Consider the following 22,338-nt stretch of genomic DNA (forward strand, 5'->3'; position numbering starts at 1 on the left):
CGAAGAGGAGAGACAAGGAAATTGTCATCACGACTCAAATGGATCGATGCTTGTTCGTCAATTTGAGAGGGTAGTTTCCTTTTGAGAGAAAACACCACCGTATCACCGAACTGATCCTCCTGAATATCATATCCTGCAACTGTGGACTCTGCAGGAAACAAATTTCGTCGCCTCGGTAAATTGTTGTTTTTAAGTACCGACGCTGAGATTGTCGGATTCATTTTTTCTTTCACATCTTTCGGCATCGCTAACCTTTGGTTGCGAATTGAGAGGTTGCAAAGCGCATGTCTTCCAAACTTGTCAGGTACCGACCTTCCAATGACTAACGTTTCATCAGTCAACTCCATATACTGATGATCACTCTCAATATGTGATCCTTTCGATTCACATGTTGCCTCATTTTTCTCAGTAGAGGGACGTTTTTCACAATGAGTGAGTCCTACAGGTAACACATGCAAGGGCTGAGCGTTTGGTGAGGCTCTGTCTTGGTCATTTTTTGTGAAGTTAACGCCTGCTTCATAAGCCGAAAATTCACTGCTGACATGACAGAGCGGCTGCTTCTCACTGGGGGGTGCCATAGTTTGTTCCCCAATGAAATTTTTGTCGCAGCCTATCAGTTCAAATGGGTTCAGTTTTTGTCGAATGGGAAACTCAAATAAGCACTCATCGCCTGGATCTGCTGTATTTTTCTTTCCATCGACAAAATTTTCCTTGCCCAAAATTGATGTTTGGACTAATGACAAAGATTTACCGCTGAGAGAAAAAGGCAATTGAGTCTCGCTTAAAGTTCTATTTTCTTCTGTAATCAGACAATTTTCATTGCTAGCTGTTCTTATCAGTTTTAGCTTTTGTCGCTGCGGAAGGTCATCAAAGCGTTCAACTAGACCCGCTTTTGTTGGCCTATTGGTGTCAACATTGTCGCTTAAAACTAAGGTATCGACTGAAAAATCAGATGCCGATTTTCTAGAGTCATGAGTTTCGGGGGTCACATGTACCGCATACTCAGATGAAGATATTTCATGTGCATTTTCAGTGGGACCTTTTCCTATGCGTCTCAGTTCTATCGGCTTCAGTTCTTGTTGCTTGGAAAACTTAGGCAAGCACTGACCATCTGGACGCGCTGTATCTTCATTTCCAATCTCAACACTGACATTGCCATAAACTGACCTATCGACTGACAAGGATTGGCCACTGAGTGAAAAAGGCACCTGATACTCACTTAAAGTTGTTGTATCTTCTACGTTGAGATGATTTGCATTGCCAGTCGATTTTGTTGTTTCCAGCGTAGATTGCTGAGAAAGCTCAAATAAGCGCTCAACTGGACCCGCTTCTTCAAGCTTTTCACTCTCAATATCTTTGCTGGAAAGCGAAGTATTGACTGACAATTCAAATTCAGATCTTCTAGAGTCATGAGTTTTAGCGGTCACATTTACCGCATACTCACATGCAGTTATTTCATATGCCATCTCAGTGGGGTTGCTTCCCATGCGTCTCAGTTCTATCGGCTTCAGTTCTTGTTGCTTGGAAAACTCATACGAGCACAGACCATCTGGACGCGCTGTATCTTCATTTCCAATCTCAACACTGACATTGCCATTAACTGACTTATCGACTGACAAGGATTGGCCACTGAGTGAAAAAGGCACCTGATACTCACTTAAAGTTGTTGTATCTTCTACGTTGAGATGATTTGCATTGCCAGTCGATTTTGTCGTTTCCAGCGTAGATTGCTGAGAAAGCTCAAATAAGCGCTCAACTGGACCCGCTTCTTCAAGCTTTTCACTCTCAATATCTTTGCTGGAAAGCGAAGTATTGACTGACAATTCAAATTCAGATCTTCTAGAGTCATGAGTTTTAGCGGTTACATTTACCGCATGCTCACATGCAGTTATTTCATATGCCATCTCAGTGGGGTTGCTTCCTATGCGTCTCAGTTCTATCGGCTTCAGTTCTTGTTGCTTGGAAAACTCATACGAGCACAGACCATCTGGACGAGCTGTATCTTCATTTCCAATCTCAACACTGACATTGCCATTAACTGACTTATCGACTGACAAGGATTGGCCACTGAGTGAAAAAGGCACCTGATACTCACTTAAAGTTGTTGTATCTTCTACGTTGGAAGTGATTTGCATTGCCAGTCGATTTTGTTGTTTCCAGCGTAGATTGCTGAGAAAGCTCAAATAAGCGCTCAACTGGACCCGCTTCTTCAAGCTTTTCACTCTCAATATCTTTGCTGGAAAGCGAAGTACCTACTGACAATTTGGATGTGCTGGAAACATCTGCTTCACGGGACTGGTGTTCATTACGCTTGGATTTTGACAGATATAACTTCCTTTTGTACAGTCGTTTCACTTGAACTTTGCTGAATTGCTGTGAAGCAGGATTTGAAAATCCTGCAGGGGAGACGTTGCATTTTCTTCATTCGTTGCGCTGCTAGGAACAGGTTGAGGATCAAGATCAATTGAAGTTGATGGTGTAAGTTGATCCTGGATTTTCGACTTCTGGGTTCTGCGACATTCTTTCTTCTTCAACAGTCGTTTCTTGATTTTCGAAACCATTTGAGTGTTAATGGTTTGGTCACGATTTAATTTACACTAGTTCGTTCAATAAGGGTGTAAGTCGTTGTGGAATCCGATTTAATCTTCTGTATTATTGCAATGGTTGCAATGCACGTTCCTCTGAGATAGAGAGTGGGGCTGCACATTATAGGGGCTCGTGCTCGTCTTGCTCGTCTGATAGGCGATAGGTAGGCAACCCGAATTTCAGGTAGCTGCAGAGAATAATTAGAGAGGTATACTCTGTACATACCACATGTATACCAGGTTGCAGCGTGAAGGCGCGTTCTTATGAACCCCCCCCCCCCCACCCTCCTACCCGAACCCTTCTATAAGGTCTTGTGTGAGATGATAGGTGAAAGTCTTACGTCACAGCCTTAAATAAAGCCGCCCTTCTCATTGGTCAATGGTATCGCGGGAAAACCGAGATGGCTTTGAATTTTAAAGAGTAGCTGGAAAGGTTGTGAGGTTTTACTTATTTTGGCTCTAAAAACTCGAAACTATTAACTATAAACAGGTTCCATCATGAAATGTATTACTTTTTTTTTAACAGCGCGCCAGTCCGTGTGCTTTCTACGTCATAGCCAATCTTCAAGATGGCTGCCTTGCCACCACCTCCTGTACTTTCTCTATGGCATGGCTATAACCTAAAAAGGCCGGTGCAGGCGTAAAGCAAAGCGTAAACCATGAATGATCCATGACCATGTGCATGTGCCAGTGCCTAGTTTAGTGAAAAACGAAGTTAAGAAGTGAGTTTTCTGTTTTTTCTGAAGGCCGGCTTTGTGATTAGTGAATGTGAACAAGATATAATGGCACCGAATCCGAACCTGAACTTATTTTCTTTAATCAACGAAAAGGTAAGTCTAATAATTACATGTCAGACCTTTCTACGGGTTCTGAACCTGCTTTCGGGCAATGCAACAACCTATGGTATCTGTTCATGTATGGAACACTCAGACAAAAGGAGGTATGAAAGACAATGTGGTCAGAAGCCTTTTTTAATACGTCATTATTTAGTCCCTAATTTCTTGTGTATGAGGTATATATCTGAATTTTTAATGATCGACACAGCATTGCAACACATCAGAAATGCAAAGTCCGGAGAATTGGACTGTAACTTGCGATAAGGATCCACTAAGTATTTGGACGCATGACTGCCAAACGGAACTATGTGCACTGTGATGTGAGTTCTATTAGGCATGTATTCTTATGGGTCTCAGGGCTTATGACTTTATACACATAGTTCCATTTGGCAGAATAGATTCACTTCTGGCGCATTTAGTAAGAAAATTTAGTTGGATATATATTAATATATGCTCTATATAACCAGTTCAAGCACTGAAAGAGGTCGTTTAACTTTGAAGCAACAGTGTTATATGAGGAGGGCGCCTAAATGGATTGATTAAGTTAGGAGGTTACTATCGTCAGGTCTGAAGAGATCTAGCAGGAATCAACTTGTGATTCCTTTTTGCTATACAAATAGTCTGCTAGCGTTGTTAGCCAGAAGATACTGTCAAATTATTGTGTGTGTATCTGACGTTGAGCTCTAATGGGTACTCATGTATTGTCTCCCAAATTACAATAGTTGCAAAGACAAGAGAATTCAATAGCTTTCTTTTTCATTATAGAGGTGGTGCATCGTATGTTGAGACAAACGTCTAAGTATTTTTTATGTCACCATTCACCAGTAGTGCCACCTAACTGCATTTATCAACCTGTTGAGTGGTGCGAATTCAGAGCTAATTGGTGATTGACGTTTGTCTCAACATACGATGAGCGAGCTCTACCATAGATAGATTTATGCAGTTTGTTTACCTTTCCAGACAGGTGCCCTCATAAATGAACCAGAAGTAGTGGCTCTGTATTACAAAATATTGTAGTGTCCCTGAAGAGGCTGGAAGTTCTTGTGGGTTCCAAGAATTATGCTTTTTTAAATAGAATGCCTCATTTAATTTTTTTTCTGGTGACAGTTTGATATCTAAGGAGAATCTTGAAAAATTTCACTTCAACACCTGAAGGACTCAATAATATCAAATCAATTTTCATCAAGTTGTCAAAACTGTAGGTGGTAAAAGTTCATACAAATACATACAGAGAACTTCAAAAGTTCACGTGTGAACCTTACTCATGAGATATCAGTGGTAGATATAGTTAGTAAGTAATGTGAGCTTGATATGAGTTCAAGCAAACTCGCAAGTTATAGCTTCTATTATTAGCCTGTTAAAGCAGTTGGTGAGATATCCCACAGATCTATCTTCTTTTCTGAGGATATGCTCAGTTTTGTAGAATCTGGTCCAAAATTCGAAGCAATCTCTCAGAGAAACATCTACCTAAGCATCGCCCTCATATGATGTTCATTTTTTCTTCTAATTTTTTACAGAATATGGAAAGAGCCTTATTTAAAGACTGTCGGGTAAAGCGGCTAAAGGCAGAGGTGGAGAAAAGAAAAGGGTTCAAAGTAGCTGCATACAGTGCCAGCCTGATTCTTGGTAAGAGTAGTTTCCAGATTCGTTTTCTAATTGCTGTTCCTTATTTGTTGTTTGGTCTATCACTTATAGTTCCAGAATGGATCCAGGTCAAACCTGAAATGCATTCTTGTAACCATAATTCTTGTAACCATAAAAATTGGTAGGTTTTCTTAGAAAATTTTCTGCAAGTTCAAAAATTCATTTTTAAGTTTGCAAAAAAAATCTTCCAATTTACTCATGAAATTTTCTTCCAATTTTCTAAGGAAGTTCATGCATGCTGCTGAAAAAAAATTGCTCATATCTTGACACTAGAAAAATACAATAATGCTACTTTTTTCACTTTTTTTGTTACAGAGGAAAATCTGTCAGTTGATGCGGCAGCAACTGTGATATGCAATCATATAGTTGAGAACGAAAATCATGGCAAACGGAAAGAAAAGCTCAACAAAGAAACCGTGAGTTTTTCGAATATCCTACTTGAAATTTTCTGTAAAAACATGTTTTGTTTTTGTTTTGTATGACATATTTTCAGCGGATGGAAATTTTTTGCCTGTAGAGGAGAAAAATTTGAAAGGAGAAGAGAGTTGGGAAATACCTCCTGTTTGGTTTGAAATAATAGAAAACATCTGTAGTGGAGCAAGAAAATGGGGCTGCATGGAGCAGAAATGAAGTAAGTCTCATTTGCTGAACTAAATTTCATCAGGAAAGTTTTGGTTTATAGAATTTTAAATTATAGGAAAGTAGTAGCGGCTGAATTTTGAGAATTTTTGTAATATTATGATGTTTCTTTCCATCTTCTGAGTACGATAGGCTCTTAAGATCGAGCTTTCTGTGTGCGAATTTCTCTAAACTTGCGTTTGAAAACTGGATTTTTCGTCCATTTGACATGGACTGTCACACAGTGAAGTGGCTAAAAGTAGGGGATGCTAGTTGAAAATGTGTTCTCTATTGTTCTAGACTGCTGTGCGCTGAGCTGTATTTCCCTGGCTGCGAAAGGATAACATTAAAAAAGCTTGCAATTTTTCCAATACAGAATTTTCTAGTCTTCCATGCAGTGTCTTTTTTACTTATGAAAATCTCAAAATTATGCTCCATTATATTTTTCTTAAGCTATATTTAGATGTTGACCTCTTTGATCATTGTATCATTGTAATTTGATAGATATATGTGAGAAAGAAAATAATTTATGTACTAAATTTTTCTCTCCTTTTTCCATTCAGAATCAGAATCGAGAGCGGTCCAGATCCAGATCTAGTTCCAAAACGAGGAAGTATCCTGACAGGAATGAAGCCACAAAGCCAACAAAAGGAAGCCACAAAGTGGAAACTGTAAGTTTTTGTTTTATTTTTGCACTTCCTATCTGGACATATTTCAACCAAACAGAACTACGTGCCTTTACCAGTGACTTCAGCTGTGGCGGCTTTAACGTTCGGCTGCTCATAGGGCGTCCTAAACTCATGAGCTCTATGAACAACTATCTCTTTTTTTTATTTGTTTACGGTGGAGGAGAATCATCGGAAAAATTTGATTTCACAGGAGTTTTTTTGTAGAAAAGGAACTGCGAAATTTATTTCGATAATTTTAGAAATGTTCCTTCAAGTTCCAAAGGATATATCTTCCGAATTGCAATCAAATCGACTGAAATGTTTTTCATATTAAGAAACTGAGCATCAGAGGAGTCGTACAGAAGTAAAAAAGCAAAATGCAGTAGTGCAAAATGGTAGGAGTAATGATGCTGCTCTCAAACTTTAGTTGTTGAAGTCTAGGATCCTCATATGAGGAAAAGGCAATAACAATTTTTGTACTTAACCTTCCATGCAATGTCTTTTTTAGTCATGAAAATCTCAAAATGATGCTCCATTAGAGCAGTTGCACAGAAGTAAAGAAGCGGATGCAGGACAGCAAATGGTAGAAATGTTGATATTGCTCTTAAGCTTTAGATGTTGACCTCTTTGATCATTGTATCATTGTAATTTGATAGATATATGTGAGAAAGAAAATAATTTATGTACTAAATTTTTCTCTCCTTTTTCCATTCAGAATCAGAATCGAGAGCGGTCCAGATCCAGATCTAGTTCCAAAACGAGGAAGTATCCTGACAGGAATGAAGCCACAAAGCCAACAAAAGGAAGCCACAAAGTGGAAACTGTAAGTTTTTGTTTTATTTTTGCACTTCCTATCTGGACATATTTCAACCAAACAGAACTACGTGCCTTTACCAGTGACTTCAGCTGTGGCGGCTTTAACGTTCGGCTGCTCATAGGGCGTCCTAAACTCATGAGCTCTATGAACAACTATCTCTTTTTTTTATTTGTTTACGGTGGAGGAGAATCATCGGAAAAATTTGATTTCACAGGAGTTTTTTTGTAGAAAAGGAACTGCGAAATTTATTTCGATAATTTTAGAAATGTTCCTTCAAGTTCCAAAGGATATATCTTCCGAATTGCAATCAAATCGACTGAAATGTTTTTCATATTAAGAAACTGAGCATCAGAGGAGTCGTACAGAAGTAAAAAAGCAAAATGCAGTAGTGCAAAATGGTAGGAGTAATGATGCTGCTCTCAAACTTTAGTTGTTGAAGTCTAGGATCCTCATATGAGGAAAAGGCAATAACAATTTTTGTACTTAACCTTCCATGCAATGTCTTTTTTAGTCATGAAAATCTCAAAATGATGCTCCATTAGAGCAGTTGCACAGAAGTAAAGAAGCAGGATGCAGGACAGCAAATGGTAGAAATGTTGATATTGCTCTTAAGCTTTAGATGTTGACCTCTTTGATCATTGTATCATTGTAATTTGATAGATATATGTGAGAAAGAAAATAATTTATGTACTAAATTTTTCTCTCCTTTTTCCATTCAGAATCAGAATCGAGAGCGGTCCAGATCCAGATCTAGTTCCAAAACGAGGAAGTATCCTGACAGGAATGAAGCCACAAAGCCAACAAAAGGAAGCCACAAAGTGGAAACTGTAAGTTTTTGTTTTATTTTTGCACTTCCTATCTGGACATATTTCAACCAAACAGAACTACGTGCCTTTACCAGTGACTTCAGCTGTGGCGGCTTTAACGTTCGGCTGCTCATAGGGCGTCCTAAACTCATGAGCTCTATGAACAACTTATCTCTTTTTTTTATTTGTTTACGGTGGAGGAGAATCATCGGAAAAATTTGATTTCACAGGAGTTTTTTTGTAGAAAAGGAACTGCGAAATTTATTTCGATAATTTTAGAAATGTTCCTTCAAGTTCCAAAGGATATATCTTCCGAATTGCAATCAAATCGACTGAAATGTTTTTCATATTAAGAAACTGAGCATCAGAGGAGTCGTACAGAAGTAAAAAAGCAAAATGCAGTAGTGCAAAATGGTAGGAGTAATGATGCTGCTCTCAAACTTTAGTTGTTGAAGTCTAGGATCCTCATATGAGGAAAAGGCAATAACAATTTTTGTACTTAACCTTCCATGCAATGTCTTTTTTAGTCATGAAAATCTCAAAATGATGCTCCATTAGAGCAGTTGCACAGAAGTAAAGAAGCAGGATGCAGGACAGCAAATGGTAGAAATGTTGATATTGCTCTTAAGCTTTAGATGTTGACCTCTTTGATCATTGTATCATTGTAATTTGATAGATATATGTGAGAAAGAAAATAATTTATGTACTAAATTTTTCTCTCCTTTTTCCATTCAGAATCGAGAGCGGTCCAGATCCAGATCTAGTTCCAAAACGAGGAAGTATCCTGACAGGAATGAAGCCACAAAGCCAACAAAAGGAAGCCACAAAGTGGAAACTGTAAGTTTTTGTTTTATTTTTGCACTTCCTATCTGGACATATTTCAACCAAACAGAACTACGTGCCTTTACCAGTGACTTCAGCTGTGGCGGCTTTAACGTTCGGCTGCTCATAGGGCGTCCTAAACTCATGAGCTCTATGAACAACTATCTCTTTTTTTTATTTGTTTACGGTGGAGGAGAATCATCGGAAAAATTTGATTTCACAGGAGTTTTTTTGTAGAAAAGGAACTGCGAAATTTATTTCGATAATTTTAGAAATGTTCCTTCAAGTTCCAAAGGATATATCTTCCGAATTGCAATCAAATCGACTGAAATGTTTTTCATATTAAGAAACTGAGCATCAGAGGAGTCGTACAGAAGTAAAAAAGCAAAATGCAGTAGTGCAAAATGGTAGGAGTAATGATGCTGCTCTCAAACTTTAGTTGTTGAAGTCTAGGATCCTCATATGAGGAAAAGGCAATAACAATTTTTGTACTTAACCTTCCATGCAATGTCTTTTTTAGTCATGAAAATCTCAAAATGATGCTCCATTAGAGCAGTTGCACAGAAGTAAAGAAGCAGGATGCAGGACAGCAAATGGTAGAAATGTTGATATTGCTCTTAAGCTTTAGATGTTGACCTCTTTGATCATTGTATCATTGTAATTTGATAGATATATGTGAGAAAGAAAATAATTTATGTACTAAATTTTTCTCTCCTTTTTCCATTCAGAATCGAGAGCGGTCCAGATCCAGATCTAGTTCCAAAACGAGGAAGTATCCTGACAGGAATGAAGCCACAAAGCCAACAAAAGGAAGCCACAAAGTGGAAACTGTAAGTTTTTGTTTTATTTTTGCACTTCCTATCTGGACATATTTCAACCAAACAGAACTACGTGCCTTTACCAGTGACTTCAGCTGTGGCGGCTTTAACGTTCGGCTGCTCATAGGGCGTCCTAAACTCATGAGCTCTATGAACAACTATCTCTTTTTTTTATTTGTTTACGGTAGATGAGAAAAATATTATGAAAAGAGAAGAAAGTGAGGGAATAACTCCTGTTTGAATTGATTTAATATTTGGAGTGCTGAGAAAAAATTGGGCCATATGAAGCAGAAACTCACCAAGTCACATGAGCCTCACCTTTCATCGGAAAAATTTGATTTTACAGGAGTTTTTTTTGTATAAAAGGAGCTTTGATAATTTTAGAAATTTTCCTTCAAGTTTCAAAGGATATATCTCCCGAACTGCAATCAAATCCACTTAAATTTTTTTCATATTAAGAAACTGAGCATCAGAGTAGTTGCACAGAAGTTAAAAAACAAAATGCATCAAAGCAAAATGGTAGGTGTAGTGATATTGCTCTCAAGCTTTAGTTGTTGGCATCTAGGATCCTAAATATGAGCAAAGGGCCATAATAATAGATGAAGCTGCAATCTGGAAAAGACTGTAAGTGAAAACTTAAGTACGAAGAAGTTACTTTAATTGCAAATCCCTCACGCATGTTAGAGGTTCATTAAGGAAATGATTGGGGGAAAAATTGTGTGGTGTTTTAATTTCTTCATGTCACTCAGAACTTCCTACTAAATTTCCAACTTTTTTTACATTTTCAATGTTTTTCGGAGATGTAATGCAGTGGATGCTAGAATTATATTATTTGGAAGTTCTCGAACTGGTATCAATAGCTAAGTTGTTTACAAGGAAATAATATTCATTTTTAATGTGTTGGTTTCTGAAATTCTTTTGAGGAATCCTTAGAACGAGGATCAATGGGTAAAATAACATGGGAATAAAAAATGTTGGTATTTTTTTTTTTTTTTTTTTTTCATTTACTTCGTATTTTAGCAGGAGGTGTTATCCTATACTTCATTTCATAACTTGATTTTTGTTTTTGTTACAGTCAGACGTGGTTCAAATAGTGGCGGGATTGTTGCCCGACCTCCTACCCTCAATTGTTGAGGGGGTCATGGAGAAAATGAAGAAGGTAAGCTTAAATCAACAACTTGACTGGTTCAAAGTTCACTAATGTAAAAACTGACTTTATTGCACTCATTTTTCTCTTTCACTTTTCTCTTTCATTTCAAATATATTATGAATTCTCTTTTGACAAGTGATTAGTAATTAAATCAGTTGTAGCTTTCAAGAGATACAGTAGAAGTGTCAATACATAAGTTGGCAGTTGTCTACTTTGTGTTGGAAGGGACTTTTATGTCACTGTTCACTAGAGATCAAGGATTGACTGAAAGAAAAAACAACGCTGTGCTGCCGTTGTATGCAGACGGAAAAGCAGTATTATTTACATGTAAGAGCAATTCCTAAATTCGCCTAATTTCTCAAGATAGTTCAGAAATAATAAACTGCTAACTTATTTGACAACACCTAGAAATTTCTCATGATAGTTCAGAAGTAATCAACTGCCAACTTATTTGATAACACCTAGATGTTTTATTTCTTTATTTATTTCAATTTTTTTGTTTTTCTACGCATGATTTAAAAATTATTGTAGTTTAGTAGTATAGGGAGGTAGAAATGATATTACAAGAAGATGCATTTAAAAACATTTTGGGTTTAATAAAGTATAGTAATTATAGTAGTAGTTGTTGGTCGCGAAAAAATCAAAACATCTTTTTTCAAATGTAGCTTAGAGTTTGCCTCTATTTCAGGAAACAGTTTTCTTTCTTGGTGACAGCATCCTAAGGCGGATGCAGCAAACAAAGTTTTTTAAAGAAAAATTTGCTGATAAACCAGTGATTGATCAAGCAATCTCTGGAAGCACTGTTGTGAAAGGGCTTCAAACTTTCTCGCATCACTGTACTAACAGACAGAAGGCATTTTTTAAGTTGTCGAATCTGGTCATTCTTCTGGGAACGAATGATTTCCTGAAGAGTGGCCGATTCGACTACACTCATTATTATGACCTCACAACATATGCTGTGTCATTGTCCTTCAAGAAAATAATTCTTGTGAAAATGCCTCCTATCCTCAAGAAACCCTTTTTATCCGAGGAAATCCAACAAGCCAATATCTGGATTGCTTCAATAGGTAGAAGCAAAGGACTCCAAGTCATTGAGGCTCCTCAGAATGTGAGCAAAGATGGGGTTCACTTAACTGAATGGGGAATGAAGGCATTGGCAACTTCTATTTTTCAACATGTTTCTGAATAGGTTTGTACTTGACTGAGAATTATTTTCCTGTGGCTTCATAACTAAATTTCGCTTTTCTAGTACCGAATGAGGACCAGAGTCCATCAAAGAACTGTACCAAGATGTGGATAGTTTTGGGATTGATGGTGCATGATGTTGGTTGTCTTCCTTTAAGAACCAATTAAATTATGGCACATGTAGAATTTTTACTGTCTCTTTAAAATTCATCATTTTTTGGGTCAATAATGTGAAATGTTTTTGTGTGTTTCAGGTCAAGTGATGTGTCATTTTCTCTCATCATGTATTGGACTCCAAATTATTATAATTCTTAATATTAATATAATAATTATTAATATTCTTTTTTTATTTGTGGATCATTTTCTCTCATCGTGTATTGGACTCCAAAGTATTATAATTCTTAATATTAATATAATAATTATTAATATTCTTTTTTCATTTGTGGATTTTATCTTTTGTTCCTGACTGATGGTCCTATGTCTTCAAAATTTCTTCATAATTTATAAGTTTCTCTTTTATTTTCTTGCTTTAATTTGTTTGTTTTATTCTTCAGATTTTTTGATCTCTTCAAAAGACTGTTGAAGTAACTATAGTATAACTGTGCTAGAATAGTTAGGAAATCATTTGCCATTTGTTCCTCAGGCACTGTGATTTTATTTCTTGACTTTAATTTTCCTTCCATTTTTGTTTTATTCTTCAGATTTTTTTATCTCTTCAAAAGACTGTTGAAGTAACTATAGTATATAACTGAACTAGAATAGTTAGGAAATTATTTGCCATTTGTTCCTCAGGCACTGTGATTTTATTTCTTGACTTTAATTTTCCTACCATTTCCAAAGTGTCTTAAGTTACATTCTAGTTCATTACTAATGTTTGAAATTCCCTATGAATAAAGTTATTGTGCTCAGAATAGTCAGGAAATCATTTGCCATTTGTTCCTTAGGCACTGTGATTTTATTTCTTGACTTTAATTTTCCTTCTGTTTCCAATGTATTTCAAATTACATTCTTGTCGATTATTAATTTTTGCAATTCCCTATGAATAAAGTTTCTGTGTTCATTTTTTTAAAAAAAATTCATTTATTATCTTCCTCTTTCTTCTCGTTAGTTCAGGGAAAATGTGTAAAAATTTCTGACAAAATATTTTCCTGGAAAAAATACTGATGGCTCTGGAAATGAAAATTTAAGTGATTTTTCTCCCATCACTTCAGAGAACTAAAAAAAATTATTTGCATTTAGTAGTGATTTACCAGCATAAAAGTCCTGCCATGTGAATTTGTTAAATCATTGCACTGCATGGATTGACAACCCTCATTATGTTTCAGTGAATACGATTGCTGCAAATTAAGCGAAGAACCTTATGTTTTAAATGTTTTAGGTAATCCTATATTCTTCACCTTATGAAACTGGTACTTTTCAGGGTGATTTTCAATTAGAAGTCTTCATGATCACTCTCATCATCGTCTCCATGATGAATCGAATTGTAACTTAGCTCATTAACTATAATGAGACCGTTTGGTACTTTTCATCATTATGGTTCTGCATCTTCTATCAATTCATGTCATTCTGAGTGGTTGCCATAAAATCAGTTAATGCTCTTTGAAGATCGGCACAAATCTGCCAGCTTGGTTCTTGTCCTTCTCCACCTTCAATGATATAAATACCTTCTCCACCTTCAATGATATAAATAAACTTAAAACAGCAAATCGGCGGTGTAAGTCGGCAATCACATAACTCGTTTGCGGTGTCTGAAAATCTCCGCCTCTATGTTATTTTTTTAAAGGAGAAAAAATTGACATCATTCCTTGAAGTTTTTGCAGAATTTTCTTCGAACTGAGAAGAAAAATCACGGCAGTTTTGAAGAGTTGCCGTTGAGTAGTTTCCCATTTAAAAAATAAAGTATGACAGGAGGTCTGCGACGTTGCAAATAGAGTTATGTGATTGTCAACTTACACCGTCGAAATGTGACTCTTAAGTGAGGATTTGTTTTCTATCACATGCTATAAATGCATGCAGGTACTCAAAATTTTGAACAACTTGCAAGCCACTGCCACTTGTATAATAGTGAAGTTTTTCAGAATCTTGAACACCGCCAGCGCATTCTCTGCCTCGACTACATAGGATCTTATTCCTCCTTTTACAACCTGCTGGTTCTGATCAGGGGGCGCATCCTCACTTACCTATTTGATCAGGGGGCGTGTCCTCCCTTGCCTATCTCAGCACTCTTGGTTTGGACATACTTATTCTTAGGCAATCTGTCCTGTTGTTTCTTTCTTTGATTATCCTGTGTCATATACGTACCCAAGTTTAAAAAAAACTCTCGCATTAGTTAACATCTTGCTTTTAATTTGATCAAACTAATGGAATAGTAAACATACATACCTTCAACAGAGGTGAATGCGGAAGAGTTTGATTTGAAGAATTTTATCCAAACACAGGCAAATTAGACGATTCAATCAACTTCTGACACAGAATCGAAGAGACTTGCTAATAATCGAATTAACGGTAATGCTTGAAGTCAAGTATCTTCGATTTTGTGGCATTCAGTTGGTTTCATTATACCAGAAAAACAAAGGGTAATAACGGAGTGAAGCGTAGCTTCTTTAAGTAGACACACAACCACAGCTGACGAGTGAATGCGTAAACCGCGTTTCCAATATAGAGCATTACAAGTCTATGAAAACATTGAGGCTTTATGCACCGATATAACATGATACACTGAGAAAACACACATCAACTCCGGAGGAGGTAGGCTGCCTGGCTGCTAGCAAAATTTTAGTAGAAAGTGGAAACGCAGATTCATTCCCACCGATTGAGATCCCAGACACACATCATCGTATTGAGGGAAAGGATGATTTTCTGGTGAAAAGTTGCTGAATCTTATTATAACGAGAAATAGTATCTCGGACTCACTATAGTGGGATATCATCAATCATTCATGAACAATTACTTGAAAAGATCACTAGATCAGGGCCGCTGGGAAGAAATGGCAGGTTGATCCGAGTACTTACTGTGGCAACTAAATTTATCAAGGGTGCGGGAATCATAAAAGGATTATATAGAAATGGATCCAGTTATCTTCGGCTACGATAAAATGGAAACACGCATCAATTAATCTATCTTCATCTTATTATTTCAATTAATCTATCTTCTTCGTATTAATTAAATATTTAAAGCCATGATAACAGTAGCATAACCTGAAATTTAACCTCTGGAGTCGGCGCTCACCATCCATCGCGCGGTTCTACAAGTTATTTTCAAATTCAAATGTGCTTGAAGAATTGAAGGACCCGCTCCTTCTTTCGATTATTTCTCCTTTCGACGTCTATGTAAGTCTGCAAAAGTACCAAAAGTTCCATCTCCAGCGTCTACAGATTTAAATTTTACCTAGTTTAATGGGTTTTATGCTACCATTACTTCCACAGCCGTGCCCCCAGGTCGCCTATTGAGAATACTAGAAAATGAACTATTTACCGTTATTTCTCCCTTATGTCTCATTTGTGTCAAAATTCCAAAAATATGTATGAGCTTTATGAATAGAAGTTTCAAAATATCTACAGTTGTATAGGGTTTTTTTCTACGGTTATAGCTGTAGGTTTGTCTAAATAACACGCCCGCCTTCCGCGGCCGGGCGTTTCGCGGGCCTCGAATCTGCCCCGAATCTGCTCAACAATTCCATCAGGGTCAGCTTTTGTTGGGGTCCATGTCGTCAAAAACGATCGTCAAGTTTTGGGGTCCAAAATTTGTCGTTAAAGCTTAATAACTTTTTTAATATTTAACTAAACTTAAAAAGGGTGGGCATTACGAGTAGAGCTGAGCATACTCTACCCAAATATTATAGGGTTTTTGGGGTTTACTCTCCGACTTAATTAGTAGGAGAGCTTAATGGACCGCAAACCGTGCAGAAAAGCCCGGTCGCGTTGTTTCGTGTAAAACTAGTTAGGCAGCAGCCACCCGTCTTTTTTTTTTTTTTTTTTTTTTTTTTTTTTTTTTGGGGTCGTCATTTTTTAGAGGGAGTTTTTTAGGATTGGGCCGGGGTGGCTACCGCCACCTAGAATGCAATTTCTGACTCAATTTAGATACAACTTATGTGCAATTAGTTTCCTTGTGCACATAAGTGTTTTTCCCAGATAAGCCAGAAATTGTAGTTCCGAACTTGCAAAAAGTCCTATAGTTAGGTACTTGCTGAGCCCGTACAAACGCGTGTAACAGACATTTTCTTTGTCGGTTCCCGCGGCTTCCTCCAATGGATTCTGCATCTTGTTTTCCGTTTCTTAGACCTACTTAAAAACTTAGAGTCTTGCTTTTTCAGCATATATTTAGGACCATGCTCGATCCATCGATCGCATTTCCATCAGAATTATGTTTAAAAATATTACCACCGTCTTTTTTGATTTACTAGATATCAAGCCTGATAGAATAAACCGGCTTCGCAACTCGACACTTAAAATATTTCACGAGTACCCAGTTCTGCAATCACGAGAGATTTGGGTTACTCGGAAAAAATTTCGAGCGACAGGAGGTCCTTTACGTTGCAACAGGGCGTAGGAGAGGTGATTAAAAGAGTGGTTGACGGATAATTGATTTCAGGAACGATTTCCCGAGACGGTTCCTGGCAGACTATGGACCGATGATGGCCCCACGAGGTGCTGCATTGGACCAATCCATGGGCCGTTTCGACTCCTCTCAAATATGCTCCCTATCTATCGACCAGCACCTCGAAATACGATATCTTGGACGACAATATATCAAGGTAGATCTTCATCCTATCTATGGCATGGGAAATCCTCGAAATTCGATACCTCGGGCGTCGATATATCAAGGAAGAACTCCATCCTATCTATGGCATGGAAAATTCTCGAAATTCGATATCTCGAGCGACGATATATCGAGGAAGAACTCCATCCTATTTATCGCATGGAAAATCCTCGAAATTCGATACCTCGGGCGTCGATATAATAAGGAAGAACTCCATCCTCCATCCATATCGCGAGGCGAATCCTCGAAGTTCGATACCTCGACGCGGGCCCACTTCGATATGACCCGGACCCTATGCATAGCAAGGCGGGTGCTCGAAGTTCGATATATCGAACGGTGCGACGTGGGCCGCGGCCGCGTTGGGTGCGCGTCGCATCCGTGCGCGACGAATGTATTCAACCTGGTGTGAAATGAAGGAGGCCGAGGGAGTGAAAAAAATCAAAAACAAAACAGAGACCCGGGCCCCGGGGTAAAACAAACACCTCTCATGACTCCCGCGTTGAGCTGCGGCTGCGCCGCGCCGCTGCGTTGGTCGACCGCAACTCTGCACCGATGCAGCACCGCCGATGGCCCCTTGGGTGCCTCCTCGCTTAAAGTCAACAACCAGAAAGAAACTCTGGCCGTCCCACGGAGAAGGACCTAAGCTCGTTGAGGCAAATTTTCAAAGAAGCCCGTTTCGTCAAGTTGCCGTCTCCCGGACGAAGAAACGTAACTACATTTAGACGTATTTCTATCAAATAGATTTATGTGCAGGTGATAAATATTGGGTGTGCTCGTCAGTTCTCTGGCCGTAAGAGTGAATGAGAATAATAAAGCGCCAGTGACGTCAACGGAGATGGATGCCATCGTCGCGGCTGCAGCTCTTCGTAGTGGTCATTATCTGGACTACATTTTGCAATTTGGAACTATATATTCTGGCCCGGTTTAAAAACAACGTATGTGCCATTGGTTTCCCTATGCACATAAGTATTTTTTTCAAATGAGCCAGAATCTATAGTCCCAAATTGCAAACTGCAGTCTAACTCATGAGCCCCGTCTACGACGCTCTCATGCCGTGCCCGCGGCTCATATATCCCGCATTGAGTTGGCACATAGTTCTGTTTGCTGAATTTAAAATCCCGCTTTTTCATTTCTTCAAAAAGGAATCACGCCCACCTTTACATTGTTTCTTATGCAGCTTTCTAGAGCACACCCGCCCATATTTCTCGCCTGCACGTAGTTCTGTTTGATAGAAATATACTTCCATTTCAATGTTGGGTGATTGTTCCTCGCATATTGCATTTTTACCTGGAGAGACTTGGAAATTTTAACTGATAATTGCGTTGCTTCTCCTCACGACCTCATGTAAAAACCAGACAAATTTTGGAAAAAAAATTGCAAAGGTACGTTCTCGTAAAAAATTGAAATGTTTGAGTCAATTTTGCAGCCTTGAAATTGAGTTACGTTCCTTCGTGCGGGGAACGACGAAATAGGAACCGAAATTCGGTTTATGAGTTCTCAAAACCACGGCCTTGTTGCCGAGAGGCCAATGAAGGGTCTCTTTGTGTCTTTCTTAAATGAACAAACCACGGACACGACAGTTAGGAGATGGTGGGGTTGGATGTGCTTTAAAGGAAGAGAAAAGAAAAGAACAGAACAGAACAGAAAAGAGAATAAAAGAAGAAAATCAACTGTTTATGAACATTTGAGGAACTCACACGTCATTGAGCCCTAGAAGGTAAACGTAACGAAAGGGAAGAAAGAAGGAGCGATGAAGAGACATCCAGATCAGGCATCAGAAACAAGACGAAGTGATACGAATAAAAAAAGGCAGCGCGTAGTAATTACAATTAAAAACCCGTAAACCACCATGGTCAAATGGTAATCGCAAAGAGCTCGAAGCACGATCCAATGGCAGTCGAGTTAACTGCCCAACGCTTGGACGATTGAATCATTATCGAATGACCTCGATCGATAAATAGCATTGCTAAGATAGGGATTTATCGATCAAGTTCATTCGATAAAGATCCAACACTGAACCCCACTGCTGGGCAAGAACCACGTTACTCCAACCAATACTTGATGTGCACGCGCGATTTTTACCGAGCATGGCAGTTGACAGCGATCAACTACCGGCTTGAGCTTGGTTGTCTGGTATAGCTCAGAATCAATTGCCTCGTCCAGTGCATCAGATCGTCGTGTAGTTACTCTCAAAATCCCAACATTCAAGGAGTCCTGGGCTCGATCCTCACTCATAAGAGCACATTTTTACGGCAGATATAATGAGTAATTTCGCAACGAAAAAAAAAGTGTTGGCGGTTATCCCCTATATAATTGTGGTACTACCCCAATTTGTTGGATTTTATGGGCATTTCCAGTTAATTGTGGGAGTGCCGCAACTTACGTAGGGGTAGTGCCGCAACGTTTGGGTTAGTAAACTAATTTATTGGGGCAATTGGAAATGTCCGCATATCATCCAACACTCCGCCTCGTCACTGCATCAACTTTCAAAATTACCTTGATATCTCCATGGACTGGAAAAAAAACACATTGGATCTAGAGTCCAGACTCTTAAAAACATCGACAAGAAGAAATACTCTTGATTCAATCGGCTTTTTGCCTAAATCAAGAACCAAGCCTCTTAATTTGAGCGGATTTCCTTTTGATTAAAGCTTAAATCTGATTGAATCAAGAGTATTTTTTCTCGTCAATGTTTTCAAGAGTCCGGACTCTAGATCAAATGTGTTTCCTTTTCCAGTGTGGGGTCTCTGATATACAAAGTCTCTGCCCCTTAAGCCCGCACCATACGATCAAAATAGAGCTCTTAAAATGGCGTCACGTGGGGTCACGTGACCCTCTATTGCCCTATTGGATTCTCTGGCCGAGAATCTTTGAGGGTCACGTGACCCCACGTGACGCCACTTCACTGAAAAAAATAATCGGTGGGATTTACCAGAGTTTGGGTGTTATTTACCATACTGTCTACTTGATTTTTTACACAGTGAAGCTGTAGAATAGTTACCAATATACCGGTATGGTAAATAACACGATACGGCTGACACTATGCGACACAGTGCTAGTGTGGCGTTCCCGACTGACTAGTATGGTAATTTCAAGCATCCAGATGCTGCGACTAACCTTACAGATTCTAAAATCCGCACTCCTCTTATATTATTAAATGCTTTTGATGAAAGTCGTGGATATAATACTTACATCTTACTTAGAAATTCCGTTACATACACAATAAATGGCAGTTTAAGACAGTTTCAACGAGATATAGCAGATAATTGCTTCACTGATTTCAAGTAAATGATACCAAAACCATACTTGTTATTCCCGTTAAGGGATCATTTACAGAATAAATCAGATCCACAGAAAATTTAATTTCATATAATAAATAGATAGTTCAAAATATACCCACAAAAAGACACTACATGAAAATCCAATCGCACAGTTCACGGTGGGGCAGAAACTGCCAAATTTTGCTCAAAGTTACAGTTAAACATCAATCCCACGCACATTTGACTCTTCATCTGAGTATTTTGAGCTTCGAAAATTTTAACAGGAATAGATACACCTAAGAACGAAGTATTCAAAAATCACTTCTAGTCGATTATTTTCAAATTACTTCCGCACCTTTATGTTTTCGAAATGACTTTACACAGAACCGATATTCACTGGATTGCAAAACAACTTTGCGAAGGTTTTCAAGTTTTCAGGATTCCTTCATTTTGCAAGCCAGATTCATTGCAGCAACTCCTAACCTCCAGAAATTGGTCGATACGAATAACGAAGAAATCTCAGAAAATGTATGTGGCAGATAAATATAGATAGATTCGAAGAGAAGACGGTAGCTTTAGAGACAATTCGAACACAAATTTTGGCAAATTACGCGTGAATTCACATGGATTAATATGGATCAATAAAACACAGCCACGGACTCCGACCCTCAACGTGATGAACTTATAACTGACAAACAGACAAACGAAAAATGGCGGACCGCAGAGGCCGCAGACCGCAGCGCAGTCAAGCGGGAGCTCTCACCACGCTGACTATACCAGTATGGTAAATTTAACCTACCAACACCATGACTAGTCGCATACAGATGCCTACATATATCAAACGCAAGTGTCACCATGTTATTTCATACTTTTAACTCATCGTATGGTAAAAAATACCCAGCTGACGGTGAGAAATACCTAAACGATGGTCAGACACACCTAACTGATATTTACAATCCGGGTATGGTAATTTTTATATCGAGTATGATTCTCACTTTCATCTAGATGCTTAAATCGACCATTATTTGGCTTTTTATCACCATATTTTTTTTTACTATACCATTATGGTCAATCCCACTTTCACTTTTTTTTCAGTGTTTGAGAGCTCCACTTTGATCGTCTGATACGGGCTTTAGAACTGTTTAAAAAGCGGTCCAAAAAATGAAGCAAGAAAATTCCTTGTTTCAGGTTATCCGGGGGAAAACGGGTGGATTTACGGGGTCGATCTCCCAACGCGGGGGGAGCCCGAGCCCCGAGACTCGGTCGCGAGACGATGCCCAAATCGGAAGCCGCTACCGCCGTACCATACCATGCCATCGGGATCGTCGCGGGAGCCGACTACGCGTCCACCGCTCACCGGTCACCAGTCACCGCTCGCCGACATCGGTGGCGGTGGATTCCCTCCTGTCGCCACCGCCGCCGCCGCGGCAGCAGAGCCCTTTTGACGGCGCCGCCCGCCGCCCGCGCGGCAGGCCTTCCGATCGCATTCTTAAACGTATTAATTCTTCTCCAAATACTCGACCCCCCCCCCCCCCCCCCCCGCGACTCGCCGCTCATCATCTTCTCAATCAACTCCTACATCCTATACATCCCCATTTATCTCCCAGTTCACGTATAATTTGTATTTTTCAATTCCGTCGCTCTCTCGCGGCCCGGGGGAGGGGAGGGTAGGGGGGTTGCTCCCGCCGGCCGGCCGGCTGCTCAGCTCCCGGTTTTAATTGCCATTTTTGCTGCTTTCGTAATGACTCTTGGTGGCTGGCTAGACGCTGCAGAGATGAAGCAGAGGAAACCAGTCTCGGTGCTGATGCTTGCCAGTCCGCCGGCCACTGTCAACCCTTGCCGCGGTCCCGCGGCTTTGTTCTTCGTCTTTCATCCGGGGGGGGGGGGGGGGAGGGTGTATCGGTGGTTTTCCCCCGAAAAAGAGCCACGGTGGACTGGAGCCATTTTGATAGTGGAGGATAGTGCCCGCTTATGTTTTTAACACACTTAATTCAAGTAATGGAAGATTCATAACTACAATTGAAGTCACGCATTTTTTATATAGAGTAATAGGTAAGTCATAAGATGAGTAGATTGTTACAAGACCAGGGCCGGATTAAGGGGTGGCCACATGGGCCGCGGCCCATGGCGGCAAAATGTAGGAGGCGGCAAATTTAGCAATCTTTTTGAATGTACTTACGTATCAAAAAAAGAGAGAAAAAAATCGGATTCAGAAAATAAATTACAAACAAGAAAAAGCAACAAAATCTCTCATTTCCTGAGAGTGAAAGTATAGTGATTTCTAATTTCGTCGTCATTCGGTGATACAAGAGACAACACCATTAAATAGTCGAGTTAAGAGAGAAACCAAACACGCAATTTGACCTGGAAT

General features: G+C 39.1%; 2 protein-coding genes across 2 annotated transcripts in view; one reads left to right on the plus strand and one right to left on the minus strand.

Annotated features, from left to right (window-relative positions):
• The window catches only part of LOC109031550 (zinc finger protein rotund), a 291,268-nt gene that overhangs the window by 223,836 nt on the left and 45,094 nt on the right, over positions 1 to 22,338 (minus strand). The gene's annotated exons all lie outside the window — the stretch shown is intronic.
• LOC140224371 (uncharacterized) lies at positions 2,906 to 8,196 on the plus strand. Its single transcript, XM_072299048.1, has 6 exons — positions 2,906 to 3,415; positions 4,939 to 5,047; positions 5,381 to 5,481; positions 6,247 to 6,354; positions 7,067 to 7,174; positions 7,888 to 8,196. The coding sequence occupies exons 1-6, from the start codon at positions 3,368 to 3,370 to the stop codon at positions 8,194 to 8,196; spliced, it is 783 nt and encodes a 260-aa protein (XP_072155149.1). The 5' UTR covers positions 2,906 to 3,367.

Source organism: Bemisia tabaci, chromosome 4 (assembly GCF_918797505.1).
Source record: "Bemisia tabaci chromosome 4, PGI_BMITA_v3".
Taxonomy (NCBI): domain Eukaryota; kingdom Metazoa; phylum Arthropoda; class Insecta; order Hemiptera; family Aleyrodidae; genus Bemisia; species Bemisia tabaci.

Bases quoted from the DNA above. Each gene is read 5' to 3' on its own strand.
- LOC140224371 (XM_072299048.1), top strand. From the start codon at position 3,368: ATGGCACCGAATCCGAACCTGAACTTATTTTCTTTAATCAACGAAAAG. The intron at 3,416-4,938 runs GTAAGTCTAATA...AATTTTTTACAG, and splicing joins TTTCTTTAATCAACGAAAAG to AATATGGAAAGAGCCTTATT. The intron at 7,175-7,887 runs GTAAGTTTTTGT...TTTTCCATTCAG, and splicing joins GAAGCCACAAAGTGGAAACT to AATCAGAATCGAGAGCGGTC.